The 15,737-nt window shown below is 47.8% G+C and overlaps 2 protein-coding genes across 3 annotated transcripts; one reads left to right on the top strand and one right to left on the bottom strand.

Moving 5' to 3' along the window:
• Positions 1 to 5,634: 5,634 nt before the first annotated feature.
• ing3 (inhibitor of growth family, member 3) lies at positions 5,635 to 9,415 on the bottom strand. 2 transcript variants are annotated; one of them, XM_004085663.5, is made up of 12 exons: positions 9,255 to 9,415; positions 9,042 to 9,113; positions 7,993 to 8,093; positions 7,850 to 7,915; positions 7,495 to 7,591; positions 7,356 to 7,427; positions 7,153 to 7,269; positions 6,906 to 7,069; positions 6,635 to 6,822; positions 6,380 to 6,569; positions 6,265 to 6,303; positions 5,635 to 6,190 (listed from the first exon to the last, which is right to left on the bottom strand). In XM_004085663.5, the coding sequence occupies exons 1-12, from the start codon at positions 9,280 to 9,282 to the stop codon at positions 6,074 to 6,076; spliced, it is 1,251 nt and encodes a 416-aa protein (XP_004085711.1). In that variant the 5' UTR covers positions 9,283 to 9,415; the 3' UTR covers positions 5,635 to 6,073. The 2 variants fall into 2 exon arrangements, with proteins under 2 accessions (XP_004085711.1, XP_023808157.1); XM_023952389.1 differs by having other exon boundaries at positions 9,197 to 9,363.
• A 3,823-nt stretch (positions 9,416 to 13,238) lies between these two features.
• On the top strand, positions 13,239 to 15,452 carry LOC111946928 (uncharacterized). The gene is made up of 3 exons (XM_023952388.2): positions 13,239 to 13,951; positions 14,136 to 14,253; positions 14,525 to 15,452. Exons 1-3 carry the CDS (start codon positions 13,362 to 13,364, stop codon positions 15,284 to 15,286), a joined length of 1,470 nt encoding a protein of 489 aa, XP_023808156.1. The 5' UTR covers positions 13,239 to 13,361; the 3' UTR covers positions 15,287 to 15,452.
• Positions 15,453 to 15,737: the final 285 nt, after the last annotated feature.

The raw sequence follows: 15,737 nt of genomic DNA, 5'->3' as shown, positions 1-15,737 counted from the left end.
TTCCTGGTGTCGTCCTGCTGGTTCCTGGTGTCTTTCTGCTGGTTCCTGGTGATGTCCTGCTGGTTCCTGGTGTTGTTCTGCTGGTTCCTGGTGTTGTTCTGCTGGTTCCTGGTTTTGTTCTGCCGGTTTCTGGTGTCGTCCTGCTGGTGGGTCCTGGTGTTGTTCTGCTGATTCCTGTTGTTTTCCTTCTGGTTCCTGGTGTCGTTCTGCTGGTTCGTGGTGTTTTTCTGCTGGTTCCTGGTTTTTTGTTCTGCCGGTTCCTGGTGTCGTCCTGCGGGTTCCTGATGTTGTTCTGCTGGTTCCTTGTGTCGTTATGCTGGTTCCTGGTTTTGTTCTGTCAGTTTCTGGTGTCGTCTTGCTGGTTCCTTGTGTTGTTCTGCTGGTTCCTGGTGTCGTTCTGCTGGTTCCGGTGTCGTCCTGCATGTTCCTGGTGTTGTCCTGCTGGTTCCTGGTGTTTTCCTGCTGGTTCCTGGTGTCGTCCTGCCGGTTCCTGGTGTCATTCTGCTGGTTCGTGGTGTTTTTCTGCTGGTTCCTGGTGTCGTCCTGCCGGTTCCTGGTGTTGTCCTGCTGGTTCCTGGTGTTGTTTTGGTGGTTCCTGGTTTTGTTCTGCTGGTTCCTGGTTTTGTTCTGCCTGTTTCTGGTGTCGTCCTGCTGGTTCCTGGTGTTTTCCTGCTGGTTCCTGGTGTTGTCCTGATGGTTCCTGGTGTCTTTCTGCTGGTTCCTGGTGTCGTCCTGCTGGTTCCTGGTGTTGTTCTGCTGGTTACTTGTGTCGTCTTACTGGATCCTGATGTTGTTCTACCGGTTCCTGGTGTTGTTCTGCTGGTTCCTGGTGTTTTTCTGCTTGTTCCTGTTGTCGTCCTGCTGGTTCCTGGTGTTGTTCTGATGGTTCCTGGTGTCGTCCTGCTGGTTCCTGGTGTCGTTATGCTGGTTCCTGGTTTTGTTCTGCTGGTTTCTGGTGTCGTCCTGCTGGTTCCTGGTGTTTCTCTGCTGGTTTTGTTCTGCTGGTTCCTGGTGTTGTTTTGCCGGTTCCTGGTGTCGTCCTGCTGGTTCCTGGTGTTGTTCTGCTGGTTCATGGTGTCGTCTTTCTGGTTCCTGATGTTGTTCTGCCGGTTCCTGGTGTTGTTCTGCTGGTTCCTGGTGTTTTTTTGCTGGTTCCTGGTGTCGTCCTGCTGGTTCCTGGTGTCGTCCTGCCGGTTCCTGGTGTTGTTCTGCTGGTTCCTGGTGTTGTTTTGCTGGTTCATGGTATCGTTATGGTGGTTCCTGGTGTTGTTCTTCTGGTTCATGGTGTCTTCCTGCCGCTTCCTGGTGTTGTTCTGCATGTTCCTGGTTTTTTTCTGCTGGTTCCTGGTGTTGTTCTGCTGGTTCCTGGTGTCATTCTGCTGGTTCCTGGTGTCGTCCTACTGGTTCCTGGTTTTGTTTTGCCGGTTCCTGGTTACGTCCTGCTGGTATCTGGTGTTGTTTTGCTGGTTCCTGGTGTCGTTCTGCTGGTTTTGTTCTGCTGGTTCCTGGTGTTGTTCTGCCGGTTCCTGGTGTCGTTCTGCTGGTTCCTGTTTTTTTTCTGCTGGTTCCTGGTGTCATCTTTCTGGTTCCTGGTGTTGTTCTGCTGGTTCCTGGTGTTGTTCATCTGGTTCCTGGTGTTGTTCATCTGGTTCCTGGTGTTGTTCTGCTGGTTCCTGGTGTTTTTCTGCTGGTTCCTGATGTTGTTCTGCTGGTTCCTGGTGTAATCCTCCTGGTTCCTGGTGTCGTCCTGCTGGTTCCTGGTGTTTTTCTGCTGGTTCCTGGTTTCGTCCTGTTGGTTACTGGTGTTGTTCTGCTGGTTCCTGGTGTCGTCCTGCTGGTCCCTGGTGTCGTCCTTCTGGTTACTGGTGTTGTCCTGGTGTTTTCCTGCTGGTTCCTGGTGTTGTCCTGATGGTTCCTGGTGTCTTTCTGCTGGTTCCTGGTGTCGTCCTGCTGGTTCCTGGTGTTGTTCTGCTGGTTCCTAGTTTTGTTCTGCCAGTCCCTGGTGTCGTTCTGCTGGTTTACTGGTGTCGTTCTGCTGTGGGTCAACATCTGTGGCTCCAAACAGTCCCTTTTGCTGATGCCCACATTTTGCGGGATTGCGCTGCAGGCAATGATTTTCATTGCAAAGGTTGGTTTGACTTCCAGTGCCCCAGAAATATTGCTCTCCCCATCTTCATAATGCCAAATGCTCTCTCTCCACCACAGAGCGTGCCCTGGTTGCTGCTCATGCTGCATATCTTCTCGTTTTCAGTTTGATCTCACGGTTGAATTATTTCGAACAGGAACACAGAGATTCATATTCTAAGCAATTTTCAGTAATGTAGAAGACAAAACTACAGAAAAAAATGCCTCCTCGCACGAGCCTGTAAATCGTTCAGCGGCAAAAAAATAAATAAACACTGCCATGGAATAATAACAGGTGTGGTGTTCTCCAGACGCGATGTTCTCCAGACGTGGTGTTCTCCAGGTGTGGTGTTCTCAAGGTGTGATGTTCTCCAGACGCGATGTTCTCCAGATGTGGTGTTCTCCAGATGTGGTGTTCTCCAGACGCGATGTTCTCCAGACGTGGTGTTCTCCAGATGTGGTGTTCTCCAGACGCGATGTTCTCCAGACGTGGTGTTCTCCAGGTGTGGTGTTCTCCAGGCGTGGTGTTCTCCAGGTGTGGTGTTCTCCAGGCGTGATGTTCTCCAGGCATGATGTTCTCCAGAAGCGGTGTTCTCAAGGTGTGATGTTCTCCAGACGCGATGTTCTCCAGACGTGGTGTTCTCCAGGTGTGGTGTTCTCCAGGCGTGGTGTTCTCCAGGTGTGGTGTTCTCCAGGCGTGATGTTCTCCAGGCATGATGTTCTCCAGAAGCGGTGTTCTCCAGATGTGGTGTTCTCCAGGCGTGGTGTTCTCCAGGTGTGATGTTTTCCAGAAGCGGTGTTCTCCAGATGTGGTGTTCTCCAGACGTGGTGTTCTCCAGGCGTGGTGTTCTCCAGGTGTGGTGTTCTCCAGGTGTGGTGTTCTCCAGATGTGGTGTTCTCCAGACGCGATGTTCTCCAGACGTGGTGTTCTCCAGGTGTGATGTTTTCCAGAAGCGGTGTTCTCCAGACGTGGTGTTCTCCAGGCGTGGTGTTCTCCAGGTGTGGTGTTCTCCAGTTGTGATGTTCTCCAGATGTGGTGTTCTCCAGACGCGATGTTCTCCAGACGTGGTGTTGTCCAGACGTGGTGTTCTCCAGGCGTGGTGTTCTCCAGGTGTGGTGTTCTCCAGTTGTGATGTTCTCCAGATGTGGTGTTCTCCAGACGCGATGTTCTCCAGTTGTGATGTTCTCCAGATGTGGTGTTCTCCAAACGCGATGTTCTCCAGACGTGGTGTTCTCCAGGTGTGGTGTTCTCAAGGTGTGATGTTCTCCAGACGCGATGTTCTCCAGAAGCGGTGTTCTCCAGATGTGGTGTTCTCCAGATGTGGTGTTCTCCAGACGCGATGTTCTCCAGACGCGATGTTCTCCAGACGTGGTGTTCTCCAGATGTGGTGTTCTCCAGACGTGGTGTTCTCCAGAAGCGGTGTTCTCCAGGTGTGATGTTCTCCAGACGCGATGTTCTCCAGACGTGGTGTTCTCCAGACGTGGTGTTCTCCAGGTGTGGTGTTCTCCAGTTGTGATGTTCTCCAGATGTGGTGTTCTCCAGACGCGATGTTCTCCAGTTGTGATGTTCTCCAGATGTGGTGTTCTCCAGACGCGATGTTCTCCAGACGTGGTGTTCTCCAGGTGTGGTGTTCTCAAGGTGTGATGTTCTCCAGACGCGATGTTCTCCAGAAGCGGTGTTCTCCAGATGTGGTGTTCTCCAGACGCGATGTTCTCCAGACGCGATGTTCTCCAGACGTGGTGTTCTCCAGATGTGGTGTTCTCCAGACGTGGTGTTCTCCAGAAGCGGTGTTCTCCAGGTGTGGTGTTCTCCAGAAGCGGTGTTCTCCAGGTGTGATGTTCTCCAGACGCGATGTTCTCCAGACGTGGTGTTCTCCAGACGTGGTGTTCTCCAGACGTGGGGCCTCATTTCTAAAGGTTGCGTACGCACAAAAGAAGGCGTACGCCACTCTCTACGCAATAGTTGAGATTTATAAAAAGCAAACTTGAGGGGAAAATGTGCGGTCCTTCACGCTCTGACCCAGGCGTACGCACAAAAACGGGTGAAATGAGAAACGGCGACACCGTCGGCAGATGGAAGAAACACGTGAAAATGAAAATGACAATACTGCCTCTCAGAAATAACATGAAGACTTCACAAAGCAAGTCTGACAATTAACAGCTACACCAACACCCGTTTGATCGATCAGCAGTGAAACAAACAAAACAAATCAAACGAAAATTACAACAGAAATTCAAATGAACACTTATTTCCAAAAAGAAAAGTGAAATATTTTCTGCAATATTGGCATGTTGTGCAATTCATCCTCATAAATAATATAGTTAACAGAACGAAATAATGTACAAAACTGATATTCTCGTCAATGTGTCTGTCTGGAGGAGCAGATATAGGTGCAGACAGACAGACAGATGGATAGATAGAGAGAGATGCACTAATTTTCCACTGGGGAAAGTTGTTTTCATAGTAAAACATTTCTTCATAAGCTACAGAATTATGGTATTCATGCATATGCCTTTAGTTTGTTTTATTTTTGATAAAACAATGTATGGCGTATGTCTCAACCATTCAGAAAGCAACAAGAAATTACATTTGTGCTGATCAATTTCCCATTTCCACGTGGATTATTACCGACATCTGTAGCTTGTCAGATGTAATTAAATAGAGGGAAATAAAATGCCCCATCACAATGCGTAATGACGCACAATGGCTGATCTGGCGCTCTTAGAAGATGTGGCAAATGGAAGAATTCGGAGTGAACGCATCTTTAGACAAGAAGACTTGCTGGCAAACGAGGACGAGTGGCTTATGAGCCGGTTCCCACTTCCTCCAGCCGTCCTCTTGGACCTCTGCGGGCTTTTGGGCAGAGGAGCACTCGGAGGAACTACGCGTGTCACCCGGTGCATCTGGCGCTCCGGTGCCCTCCTCCCGATGGAGCGCTAGAAGTTTATAAGCCTCGACTTTGATGTCCGACCATTTCTTTTTTATTTAACAATGGTCCGAGGTTGTGAGGCTACAGCATTTACGGCGTCTGCCGCCGTCTGCCGCTCACGTGGCTTTTTGGCATTAGTAATGCCCACACTGTGCCCTCCAAACAACACTTTTCTCCTCTTTTCCACCTCGCCAACGATAACTTCTACTTCACATTGAGTGAAATTACGTTTTTTTCATTTCCTCTCTGTGTTTGCCATGGTTCCGCAATCAATGAATATTAATTTGTGGGCGTTTCACGGACTATTTATGGGCAACTATGGGCGTGTCATGAAGCCGCAAAAGCTGCGCTGCATTTAGAATTGGTTGTGATTTATTAAGGGAAAGATGCGTAGGATGTGTGTGCGCACGGTTTTATAAATCCCAATATTTCTGTGCGTACGCACGTCCTATGTTTCATCCGTACGCCACTTCTGACGCAAATCCTACGCAAAGTTTTATAAATGAGGCCCCTGGTGTTCTCCAGACGTGGTGTTCTCCAGATGTCCGTCACTCACATGAGAACCTTCTGTCAAACAGACTGACCGTTTCAAACTTCCTCTTTATTGGACCGACTGCAAACACGCTAACTCACATGTGCACATTTACATCCTCCACCTGTGCAGGAGGAGCACAAACTGCAGCGCCACACCCCCACCCAGCTGAGGCTCCACCCCCCTGCCATGTCGATTCGGCAGAGGAACGCAGCATGATGGGAAACCTGTCTGTTTCCTGCAGTGTGGAGGAAACCCAGTCGGGTCATTTTTGTTTGATTTGTACACCAGAGCAGATCTGGAGAACCAGCTTCCAGAACGGAACCTGAACAGCTGAGGACCGGATGGGTTCTCTCGTCCCTGACCTCCACACAAAGGTCAGACGGCTTGATGAAAGCAAGAACAGTTCAGATCAAATAGATCATCTGCTTCAAGCTCTGATAGAACCTCAGGACCGGTTCTGCTGCAGTCCGCTAATCTCCTGTGTCTATTTGTGGCGGCTGCCCCTCCTCTTCATGGCGGCCGTGCACTGTGGACAGTACCACTTCCCTTTGGGCGCCTCGGTCAGGCCCACACAGCCATAGTGGAACCACTCGATGGGACACTGAGGAGGAAGAGGACATCCTTCAGAACCGCCTTTCAACCAGGTTCCAGAACCTCACCAAAGCTCATACTCACATCTGTGTTGTCACAGCCAACCATCTCCCCATAAGACACCTGGACGAGATCCAACAGGAAGCAGTTAACAGCGGAACCTACAGGAAGTGACCTCACAGCGCGGTAGCGGGCATACCTGGTTGCAGATGCAGTACCGGGGCTCGTTGGGGTCGTAGGTCCAGTCCACTTGGCTGTTAGCCTCAGCTTCCGGCAGCGCCGACGCCTGCTGAGAGAGCTCCTGAGCCAGTGCCGAGGAGGAGGAGCAGGAGGACAGGGAGGAGGAGGAGGAAGAGGAGGACTGGTGACTGGAAGACTTGATGTTGCTCCTGGAAAACAGGGACTAGAGGTCAGACGGGTCCGAGACACCTGCGGTGGGACGGGGGTAACTTACTTTGACTTCCGACCTCTGGAGTCAGAGGTGGTGCTGGGAGTGAGCGTCTGGGTGAGGGTGGAGGCCAGGGCGGAGGAGGAGTAGGAGCCGTCCCGGGACACGGAGAACTCTCGGCCCAGCTGGAAGTCGTTGTTCTTGATGGCCTCGTAGCTGGCTTTGAGGCTGGAGGTCCGGCGGCCTTCCTTCATCTGATGGGACGGAACAGACGGGGGATGGAGCGCCACCAGCGGGGCCGACATGCACGATTTTAGGATGGGGGTCGGGTTCTGACCTGGGCTGTGGCCTGTACGGCCTGCGCCGCCGCCAAGGTGATGGCGCCGGCGCCGGCCCCGGGTCCTGCGGGCAGAGCGCTCAGGTTGTAGGAAGCCAGGGGCTGAGAGGAGTTGAGGCTGTAGGCGCTGTTGGTGGATGCAGACATGCTGTTGGTGCGGCAACCTAGGGGGCAGGAGGGGGGGGGGGCAGTTAGCTGCGTGGAGGCTCCGCCCTCCAGCTGCATGGCTGTTATCTGCAGATGCTACCTGGCGTGTTCTCCTTGGACGGATCCGAGGTGAGTGTAGACAGCAGAGCCTCAGACTTGAACTTCTTCTCAGGAATGTGCTCCACCGTGTGGTGGGCGGGGGCGCTGCACTTCCTCTCTGTGGACAGAGGACACGGTGACACGTGAACCTGCTGCAGAGGTCCTGACATCACGAGGCGGAGCTGAGGGCGTGCAGCAGCTTACTCTCGGCTGTTATGTGCGAGTGCATGTGATGGTTGTTGACCGGCTGGGAGGGACTGTCCATCTCCAGTGACCCTGAGAAGAGCACAAGGTCACCGCTCTGCCTTTCAGCCCCAACGAGTCGCTCTGGAATCGAACTCACGTCTCTCCAGGATCTCTGTGATGCCGGCATTGTCTGCCTCCAGCTCCATTTTGAACTTGGCCAGCTCCTGGTCCAGTTTCCGCAGGTGCCGGTCCACCTGGAGGCAGAGGAGACAACAGGTCACATGAGCTTCTGGACGCGGTGCAGCAGGTAGACCCGGTCCAGCTGCTGCGGGGCGTCTGTTGGTGATGAGGGAGGAAAGCTCCTCCCCAGTGGTGTTAGGGACAGACAAAACTGTCAGGGAACTCCGTCCTGCTACGGTGGAACCTCCAGGCGATCCGGCAAACCCAGCTGGACCGTCACTGTGCAGGAGGTCAGAGACCATCCGGTCAGAGCGGCAGACGGTTCCACTCACCAGATCATAAATCTGATTGGCCAGCTGTACTTTCTCATCTGCGTCCTCCAGGGCCTTGTAATAATCCTGAAACACACCAGAAACAGAATCTAGATCTGACAGGTTCCTTCGGGTTCCTCCAGAACCAGCAGCAGATTCCAGACCTTCTTGATAACCTCCATTTGCTCCTCTCTCCACTCAGGTTTGTTCTTCTTTGCATTGATGAAGAAATCAATGACCCTCTGCTCCAGCTGGTCTGTGGCGTCTGAAACAAAGAGGCGGGAAAGAACTAAAGCACATGACATCAGCTTTCTGGTGCTGGTTCTGGATCAGACAGGAACCTAGAAGAACTCTCTTACTGTCTCCAAAGTTCTTCCACCTGCAACTGCATCAGAGGTCAGATCTGAGACTGGGGGGGGGGGGGTCAGTCCACCTAACTCTGACCCTCCAACAGCTAGGGGTCACAGATGACCCTGGAGGACTTTACAACTGAACTAGGGCTGCACGAGATGAGCAAAACTCGCCATTTCCAACATTACTGATGAATATTGCAATGACCATATAAGTTGTGATGCATATAGCAAACTATCTAAATAGATCATTTCCATTTCACTGCAACAGCTTCAATTAAATTTAAAGTGTACGTTAAATTACACTCCGAATGCCCCCCCCCCCCCCCTACATCAAAGGGCTCCATCTGGTTGGTCAAATGCATTAATGGATTTATGTGATTCCTTAAATCCTTCAAGCTGCCATAAGATTGTTTGAGCACATTTAAAGTTACATTTATCACAGCTTGATATCAGGATAACGATAAATGAGTGACTGAATGTGCCTCAACTAACAAATACTGATGTGATAAAAGTTTGAACAGCAGCTGCGGTCATGACGTCAACATGAAAGGCGGCGGATAATGAAGGGATGTGCTTTGATCACCATGACCGCCTGACAAAAAGGGGAGGGGCTTCAGAATCTCAGCCACATATGCGTAAAGTGGCGCACGCAGCTCTACAAAACCTCACTTAGTGAATTATTAAACGAGCTGAAAGGTTGATAAGTTCCGTTGACGTGACTGAGGTGTCACCGGGTTCACGGACATGTCAGGTGTGTTAGCTCCGGTAATCTGGCCTTTTTTAACCGCTCGCTGGCGGTTCGAGTCTCCGTGCCGCGGCAGATGTCCCAGCCGAGCCCGGTGGTTGGCGGAAATACGTACTCTGCACCTGCAGGTCCATCTCCCGCATTTCCGTGAACCTATCGCGGAGGTCCATGGGAAGCTGCTCGATCACTGCCGGAAAAGGAAAAACACGTTAGCATCCGCTGCAGCTAGGCTAACGGAAATGCACGCGGCGGCCACACATAGACACACACTGTGCACACATAACGGGCCGAAGTCGGTACCGCCGCGACGCCCCGGTCCGGTACTCACTCTCAAGGTAATCTTCTAGGTACAGCATGGTGGCAAAGTTCGCGCTTTGGCCGTTTTAGGACAGAAACGGCTTCTTCCAATATGGCGCTGCCTCGCTGACAAAAACACTGGAAAAAAAATGAGGTCAGACTGCGCCTGCGTGACGTACGCGGCTTTCGGATTGGTTCAACAATGAGGGCGCGGTTTTTCCTGTTGTTAAAGGAAATGCATCATGGGAATAGTAGTTTAACTTGCATACTTTTGGACTTTGCACCAAATAAAGATGTTTTACTTAAGATTTTCGCTAATATTATAAACAGAAGGTGGGCTTGGCCTGAGATTATTTAGCTGCTGAGACCTTAAGCAACGGGTCTGTTTGTCTGTGATGAAAATATCAGGACAGAAACGCTGCTATAAACCAAAAATCACTTCATAAGGAAATCACCGATCTATGTTTTGCCTATCTGCACCTTTCTTTCCTTCCTTTCTTTTTAAATCTTTTTTTTTTCTTCCTTTTCTTTTAAAGTAAATTTTATGTTGATTATTTCTATGATGTATTGTGATTTTAATGCATTTTTCTGTTTTGTGAAGCACCTTGAATTACTTTGTGTACGAATTGTGCTATACAAATAAACTTGCCTTGCCTTGCCTTGGACATGATCTGCTTCCATGCCCTCACAAAGTTGAGCAAAACATCTGGAGTTCACAGCATTACTTTGAATGAAGTTGATGGTTTTCACAGTGACATCCATCACCTCATGGAACTCTGGAGACATTTTTTTTGCTGCAAGGTTTTCACGGTGGAGAAAACAATGGGTCCATTTAGCTTCTGGCGCAAGATCAAGTATCTGCTTGATGACACCGCGATGCCTGCCAGTCATTGACGCTGCGCCATCACAGCACACTCCAACACCGTTCTGCCAGTCAAGGCCATTCTCAGTGAAGTAGTTATCCATGCAGCGGAAACATTCCTCAGCTGTAGCTCGAGTTGGAAATTCTCCACAAAACAGAATGTCTTCTTGCAAAGAGCTATCCCACCGGTAGCGAACAAAAACCAACAGCAGCGCAGCATTTGTGACGTCAGTCGACTGGTCCAGCTGCAAAGAGAAAAAGGGGCTCTGTCTTATTCTCCCCAGAAGCTGCTGCTCAATGTCTGAGGCCCTGTCAGCAATATGGTGACTCACAATGTCATTCGACAGCGGGATGGTCTTGAGCTTCTTTGCTGCAGCCTCACCAATCATCTCACGGCACATGTCCACAGCGGCAGGCAGAACCAGTTCCTCCGCTATGGTGAACGCTTTCTTACTCTGCGCCACACGTCTGGCTACGAGGTAGCTGGCCTTTAACGCACACTTAGCGTCGCCAGTCAGTGACACGATGGACCCCCTCTGCATCTGAAGCCCATCATCCTTTCTTTTGAAATAATCCACTGGCTTTCCAATGAGCTTCGGATGTTTGGTTTCCAGATGGTGCTTTAATTTTGACGGTTTTAGTGCTTCATTGGATAATGTTAGCCCACACTCAACACACTGGGCTCTGCCTCACTGCCTCCGTTCACAAAGCCGAACTTTATAAAATCAGGGTTGTATTTTCGTATAAATTTCGCCTTTGAAGGGGGACTGGCATAACTTTGTACTTCATTTTTTCGTTTTAAAAACTTCTCCATGTATCTGCAACTGCTTTCTTCACTCTTGTAATCAGGATCTCCCATTTATTCTATAAAAAGTAGCATCAGAGAACAATTACCAGACTAAAATGTCAACGGCACTGTGCTGCCAGTCAGAGGACAGAAAATAAAAATCTTCGACAGTTTTAACACAAATAAAACGGACATTGTGCCATCAGTCTGCGGTAAGACACCAAGACAAGTTGGAGTCCAAGAAAGAACGTGGTCTTGCGGCTGTCCAAAGGCTCTTTTTTAAACTCTGTATTAGTCCCGATCTTACCTCTAGTCCAGCAACTGACAGAACGAGAGGGACGCAGGCCACCTGCAGTCGTGATTTAATTCAGGGTTGTTATAATATGTTTAAGTTACTCTTTCATTAACTTTTGACCAAAATAGATCGTTATACAGTTAACGTTATTAACAGAGAGAACATTAGTACGTCTTACTATCAATCGGATATCCTAGCGTTTGCCCGGGAAACTGCAGCAGCGCGAGACGTGGTGCGTCAGCAATCAGTGACGCTCGTGCCCCCCAAACACACACCCCACACCCACACACCCCACACCCACACACACACACACACACACACACACTAGGTAAGATGGGGCTTAAAAAATCCAGCCCGACCCCACCCGCGGGTATTAAAGCCCGACCCGGCCCGAGGCTGACCAATTAACTTATTTGGCCGAGGCTCCATTGGCGCATACCTCACTGTCACCAAGTGGTAGGAAGCGGCATTCTACGGAGTCCTATACTGTTCATAATTAAATAAATAAATATTTAATTAAATAAATAAATGTGACCTCATGCAAATACACAATCAACCAATAAATCTCTCATAAATATATAAAAAGATCATGAAATGGTGAAAAACCTGCACACAGATTTTAAATTAGCCATTGTATTATTCAATATATTTCATTTTGCTTTAAAAACCTGTTCATTATTTTAAAACAGCATTTTCAAATATTCATTTTTAATCATGTGGAATATTATTATAATTCTGTCTTTTTTCAGAATCTCGTATATCAAAATCAACATTTTCCAAAATAGCTTTGTTTTTAATTCATGTTGCTGTTTTTCACAATGGCTGATTTATTTAATGAAGAGCTTTTTCAGGAGAATGAGTCTGTCTGTCAGTGAAAGTGGGCGGGATCTAAACGCTCATTGGCTGATCCATGGAAATCGACTCATATTCCTCGATACCCGCACAGCGGTGTGCCAGTCAGAGAGATGACATGTTTTAGTGATATCTGCACGGCTTTGCTGACATTAGAGATCAAATAGAGTCAAACAATCTGTCTGCTGCAGCAAACATGGAAGACTCTGTTTTTGTAGTTTGAGGGTTTGTGTGGACCAAACCACAGAGGAGCTCCGGTCGTCCACGTCTACAAGTCCCCCGTTGCAACACTCCTCATTCTTACGCCATTCACTCAGAGCTCACATCATGCCTGATGTCGGCTGGCAGGAGGTGAGCTGGCGGACCGACAGACTCAGACCAGGCAGCTGCGCAAAGCGGGACAAGCCTGCTCAGCCCTCCTGAACCTTATGATATGTTTCTATTTTCATTGAGACAATGATTATAATCAGGTCCTCTGATTTTATTTTTCCCTCCCGGGGAAATGTTGAACCTTTCCTGCGATGACGTTTCTGACCGTGGTTGGAAAACGCAGCGGAGATTGAGCAATTCTGCAGCCAGGGCTTACTCCAAGAATCAGGTTCTGTACTTTGGAGGAAACAATTTTTTACTACTTTTCCGTGGAACTGGGCAACAGACCCTTAACTTGCGCTCACACATAAACTCTTGCGCTGCCTGGGCTCTCTGATTTACACGTAATATAAGACGTAGTTTGACTGCAGGAGCTGAAGCAGAGGCTCTCTGGGATGATCTCATGAACTCATGAAACATTATTATCATGTGGAACTATTCAAAATAAATAAACCTGATCTCTTAACACTCTCCATGTGCATTGTGCATCCATGCATTTTTACTGAGATAAGCACAGGCGACCGCTCCACGTGGCTATCAGGCTAAAAACATTAGCTGGGGGGGGTGACCAAGATGGCGCTCTGAACAGTCGTGTTTGGCTGAGCTCTGCAAACCTAACTGTTTTTTGTAATAATACACGGTGAGCAAAGACCCTTTCTTGATTTTTTTTTTACTTCTTTCCAATTTCTTTATACTTTTTGCATAGTTCTCAAAGCAATATGAGCAAAGCCGAGAAGAGAAAGATGGAACTCAAGAAATCGCTAGCGAGTGTTGGCTCTGTTAGCAAACCTGCTAACGTTAGCCATCCTGCAAAGCCGTCTGCGTCGAGTAAGACTACTGATGCTAAAGTCAAATTAATAGGCTATATGCACACGGAGGTTATGACGTACTTCCGCTAAAATCTCAGCCTGCTAAGCCATTTCCGCTCGCGCTGAGGCGATTGTTTACAAAGCGATATAACAGCAACTACAATATGACTAGTAAGAAAACGTTCAAATTTCAGCGAACAATCTATAGTACAGCCGAGCATTGCTGTGTGCCTCTGTGTCAAGCTTCGAGCAAGTACAACAGTTTACTTAGTTTTCATACATTTCCATCTGACGCGGAAATCAGGCGAAAATGGCTTGTAGCTATCCGGAGGGACAAATTCACAGTTACTCCCCATACCCGAGTATGTAGCCGACATTTTAACAAGGATGATGTTCGTGAGCCCTTATCAGAGACGGGGAGGCGGCTATTAAACAAGGGAGCTGTCCCAGCACTGTTTGAGTGGAACAATTTCACCCTTCCCACTTCACGACCGGGGGTGTGGGAGAGGAGAGAGCGTCCGCCTCCGATGACGGAGGATGACGGCGACGCAGGCGAGAAAGCTGATATCCCTATGGACCACGACTACGCTTCGGCTTCAGATCCTGCAGTTGTTGATTTAGCCCTTGATGACAACATGTCTCTCAGAGATGAGATTCTCAAGCTGAGGGAACACGTCGAGAAGCTGACAATGAATCAGCGCTTTGGAATTCATCGTTTTGCTGCCTCAGACAAGGACATACGTTTTTTCACAAGGTAAGATATCAGATTGTTCTGTAGTAACGTTACTTTTGCAACAACAGATATAGTTGTGTGTGTGTGAGAGAGAGAGGGAGAGAGGAAGGCTAACAGAGTTGTATATTTGAAATGCTTCCAAGTAATATCATAGTATACACTGATATAATATTTAAATGATTATATCTGAATTGTATTTATTTAGATTTGCATCCTATGACCTGCTGATGAGATTCTGGGCCTTAATAGAGCCATCACTGCCAAATATGGTCAGTGTGACACAAGCACAGAGAGGCACCTTTACAGAGCCAAGTTCCACTGTAGTAAGTAGTTATTTACATGGCCCATACAATAAAACTTAAAGGGATAGTTGACTTCAAAATTAAAATTCTGTCATCATATACTCACCCTCAAGTTGTTTCAAACCTGTATGAATTTCTTTCTTCTGCTGAACACAAAGGAAGATATTTTGAAGAAAGAAAGAAATTCACTGAGTATATGATTTTCATTTTGAAGTGAACTATCCCTTTAACAAAGATCAGGGCTAATAGAAGTTGAGAGAAACATAACGCAAATTGTTTTTCTTTTGAACAGACTCGTTTCCTGCAGCCCATTGATGAGATGTTCATGTTTCTCAATTACCTGGCACTGGGTTCAAAACAGCGTGATCTTGCTGACCGGTATGGAGTCCACCAGTCCACAGTCAGTCGGATCATTACAACATGGAGCAACTTTCTGTACACTGTGCTAGGGTCTGTGAGGATCTGGATACCAGAGGAGAAAATAAGGGCACATCTGCCAGCTGAGTTTAAGGACTATGCAGACACTACAGTCATCCTGGACTGCACAGAGCTAAGGTGCCAGTGCCCTTCATCACCTCTTCTCCAAAGTGAAATGTTCTCAGCATACAAGTCCCACTGTACTCTCAAAGGGCTGCTTGGAGTGGCTCCTCATGGGGCGGTCACATTTATTTCTCAACTGTACGCTGGTTCCATCAGTGACAAACAGATCACGCGTGAGTCTGGAATTCTCTCCCTTTTGAGACCTGGAATGGCCATCATGGTCGACCGAGGTTTTCTGGTTGATGACCTTGTACCTTGCAAGATTTATAGGCCAGCATTTCTCTCTGGAAGATCCCAGATGTCTGCCTGTGAGGTCAGGGAGACCCAAGCAATTGCACGCCTCAGGGTGCATGTTGAGCGCCTCATACGGCGTGTTAAGGAACACAAGTTCTTTGACACAGAGATTCCACTTCGGCTTTTTGGCAACATTAATCAGCTGTATACTGTTGCATGTCTTCTGACGAACTATGAAAACGGGCCTCTTGTAAAGGCTTGGGCAAAGAAGCCAGAGTAGCAGCAGTAGAAAAAAATAAAAATTAATAACCTATGACCATTTGTATAACTACTTTCTTTAAATGTACCTTTGTAAATTACTTTGTATAAATTGAATTTTATAATTAATGTTATGTATGCACTGCTGTACATTGCACATACTCTTTGAATAAAGAACTACTGAATTATTTGCATGTTATATGTACTTTACCTCACCAATGCTTTTAAGCCATCTGTAATATAAGAATAATACTTTCATGCACAGTGAATTATTTACTGAATAACATTTATTTAGGGCTCCCAATTTACAAACAACAGTTATAAAATAATATTTTTAGATAACCAATTATCAAAAAAATTAATCGGAAGAACATGTAACATGTAATTTAATAATAGATTAGTATTAATACAACAAGAAACATAGTAATACAATTAAGAAAAAATATAAAAACTTGAATCAATATATATGTACA

This window comes from Oryzias latipes, chromosome 23, assembly GCF_053564925.1.
Source record: "Oryzias latipes strain Hd-rR chromosome 23, Olatipes_Hd-rR_3.1".
Lineage (NCBI taxonomy): Eukaryota > Metazoa > Chordata > Actinopteri > Beloniformes > Adrianichthyidae > Oryzias > Oryzias latipes.
This window is presented reverse-complemented; position numbering and strand designations above follow the sequence as displayed.

Coding starts and splice junctions, on each gene's coding strand:
- ing3 (XM_004085663.5), bottom strand. CDS start 9,282: ATGCTGTACCTAGAAGATTACCTTGAGA. Junction 9,114..9,254: donor CCTAGAAGATTACCTTGAGA/GTGAGTACCGGA, acceptor CTTTTCCGGCAG/TGATCGAGCAGCTTCCCATG. Junction 6,304..6,379: donor GGTACTGCATCTGCAACCAG/GTATGCCCGCTA, acceptor GATCTCGTCCAG/GTGTCTTATGGGGAGATGGT.
- LOC111946928 (XM_023952388.2), top strand. CDS start 13,362: ATGACTAGTAAGAAAACGTTCAAATTTCAGCGAACAATCTATAGTACA. Junction 13,952..14,135: donor GACATACGTTTTTTCACAAG/GTAAGATATCAG, acceptor GTATTTATTTAG/ATTTGCATCCTATGACCTGC. Junction 14,254..14,524: donor CAGAGCCAAGTTCCACTGTA/GTAAGTAGTTAT, acceptor TCTTTTGAACAG/ACTCGTTTCCTGCAGCCCAT.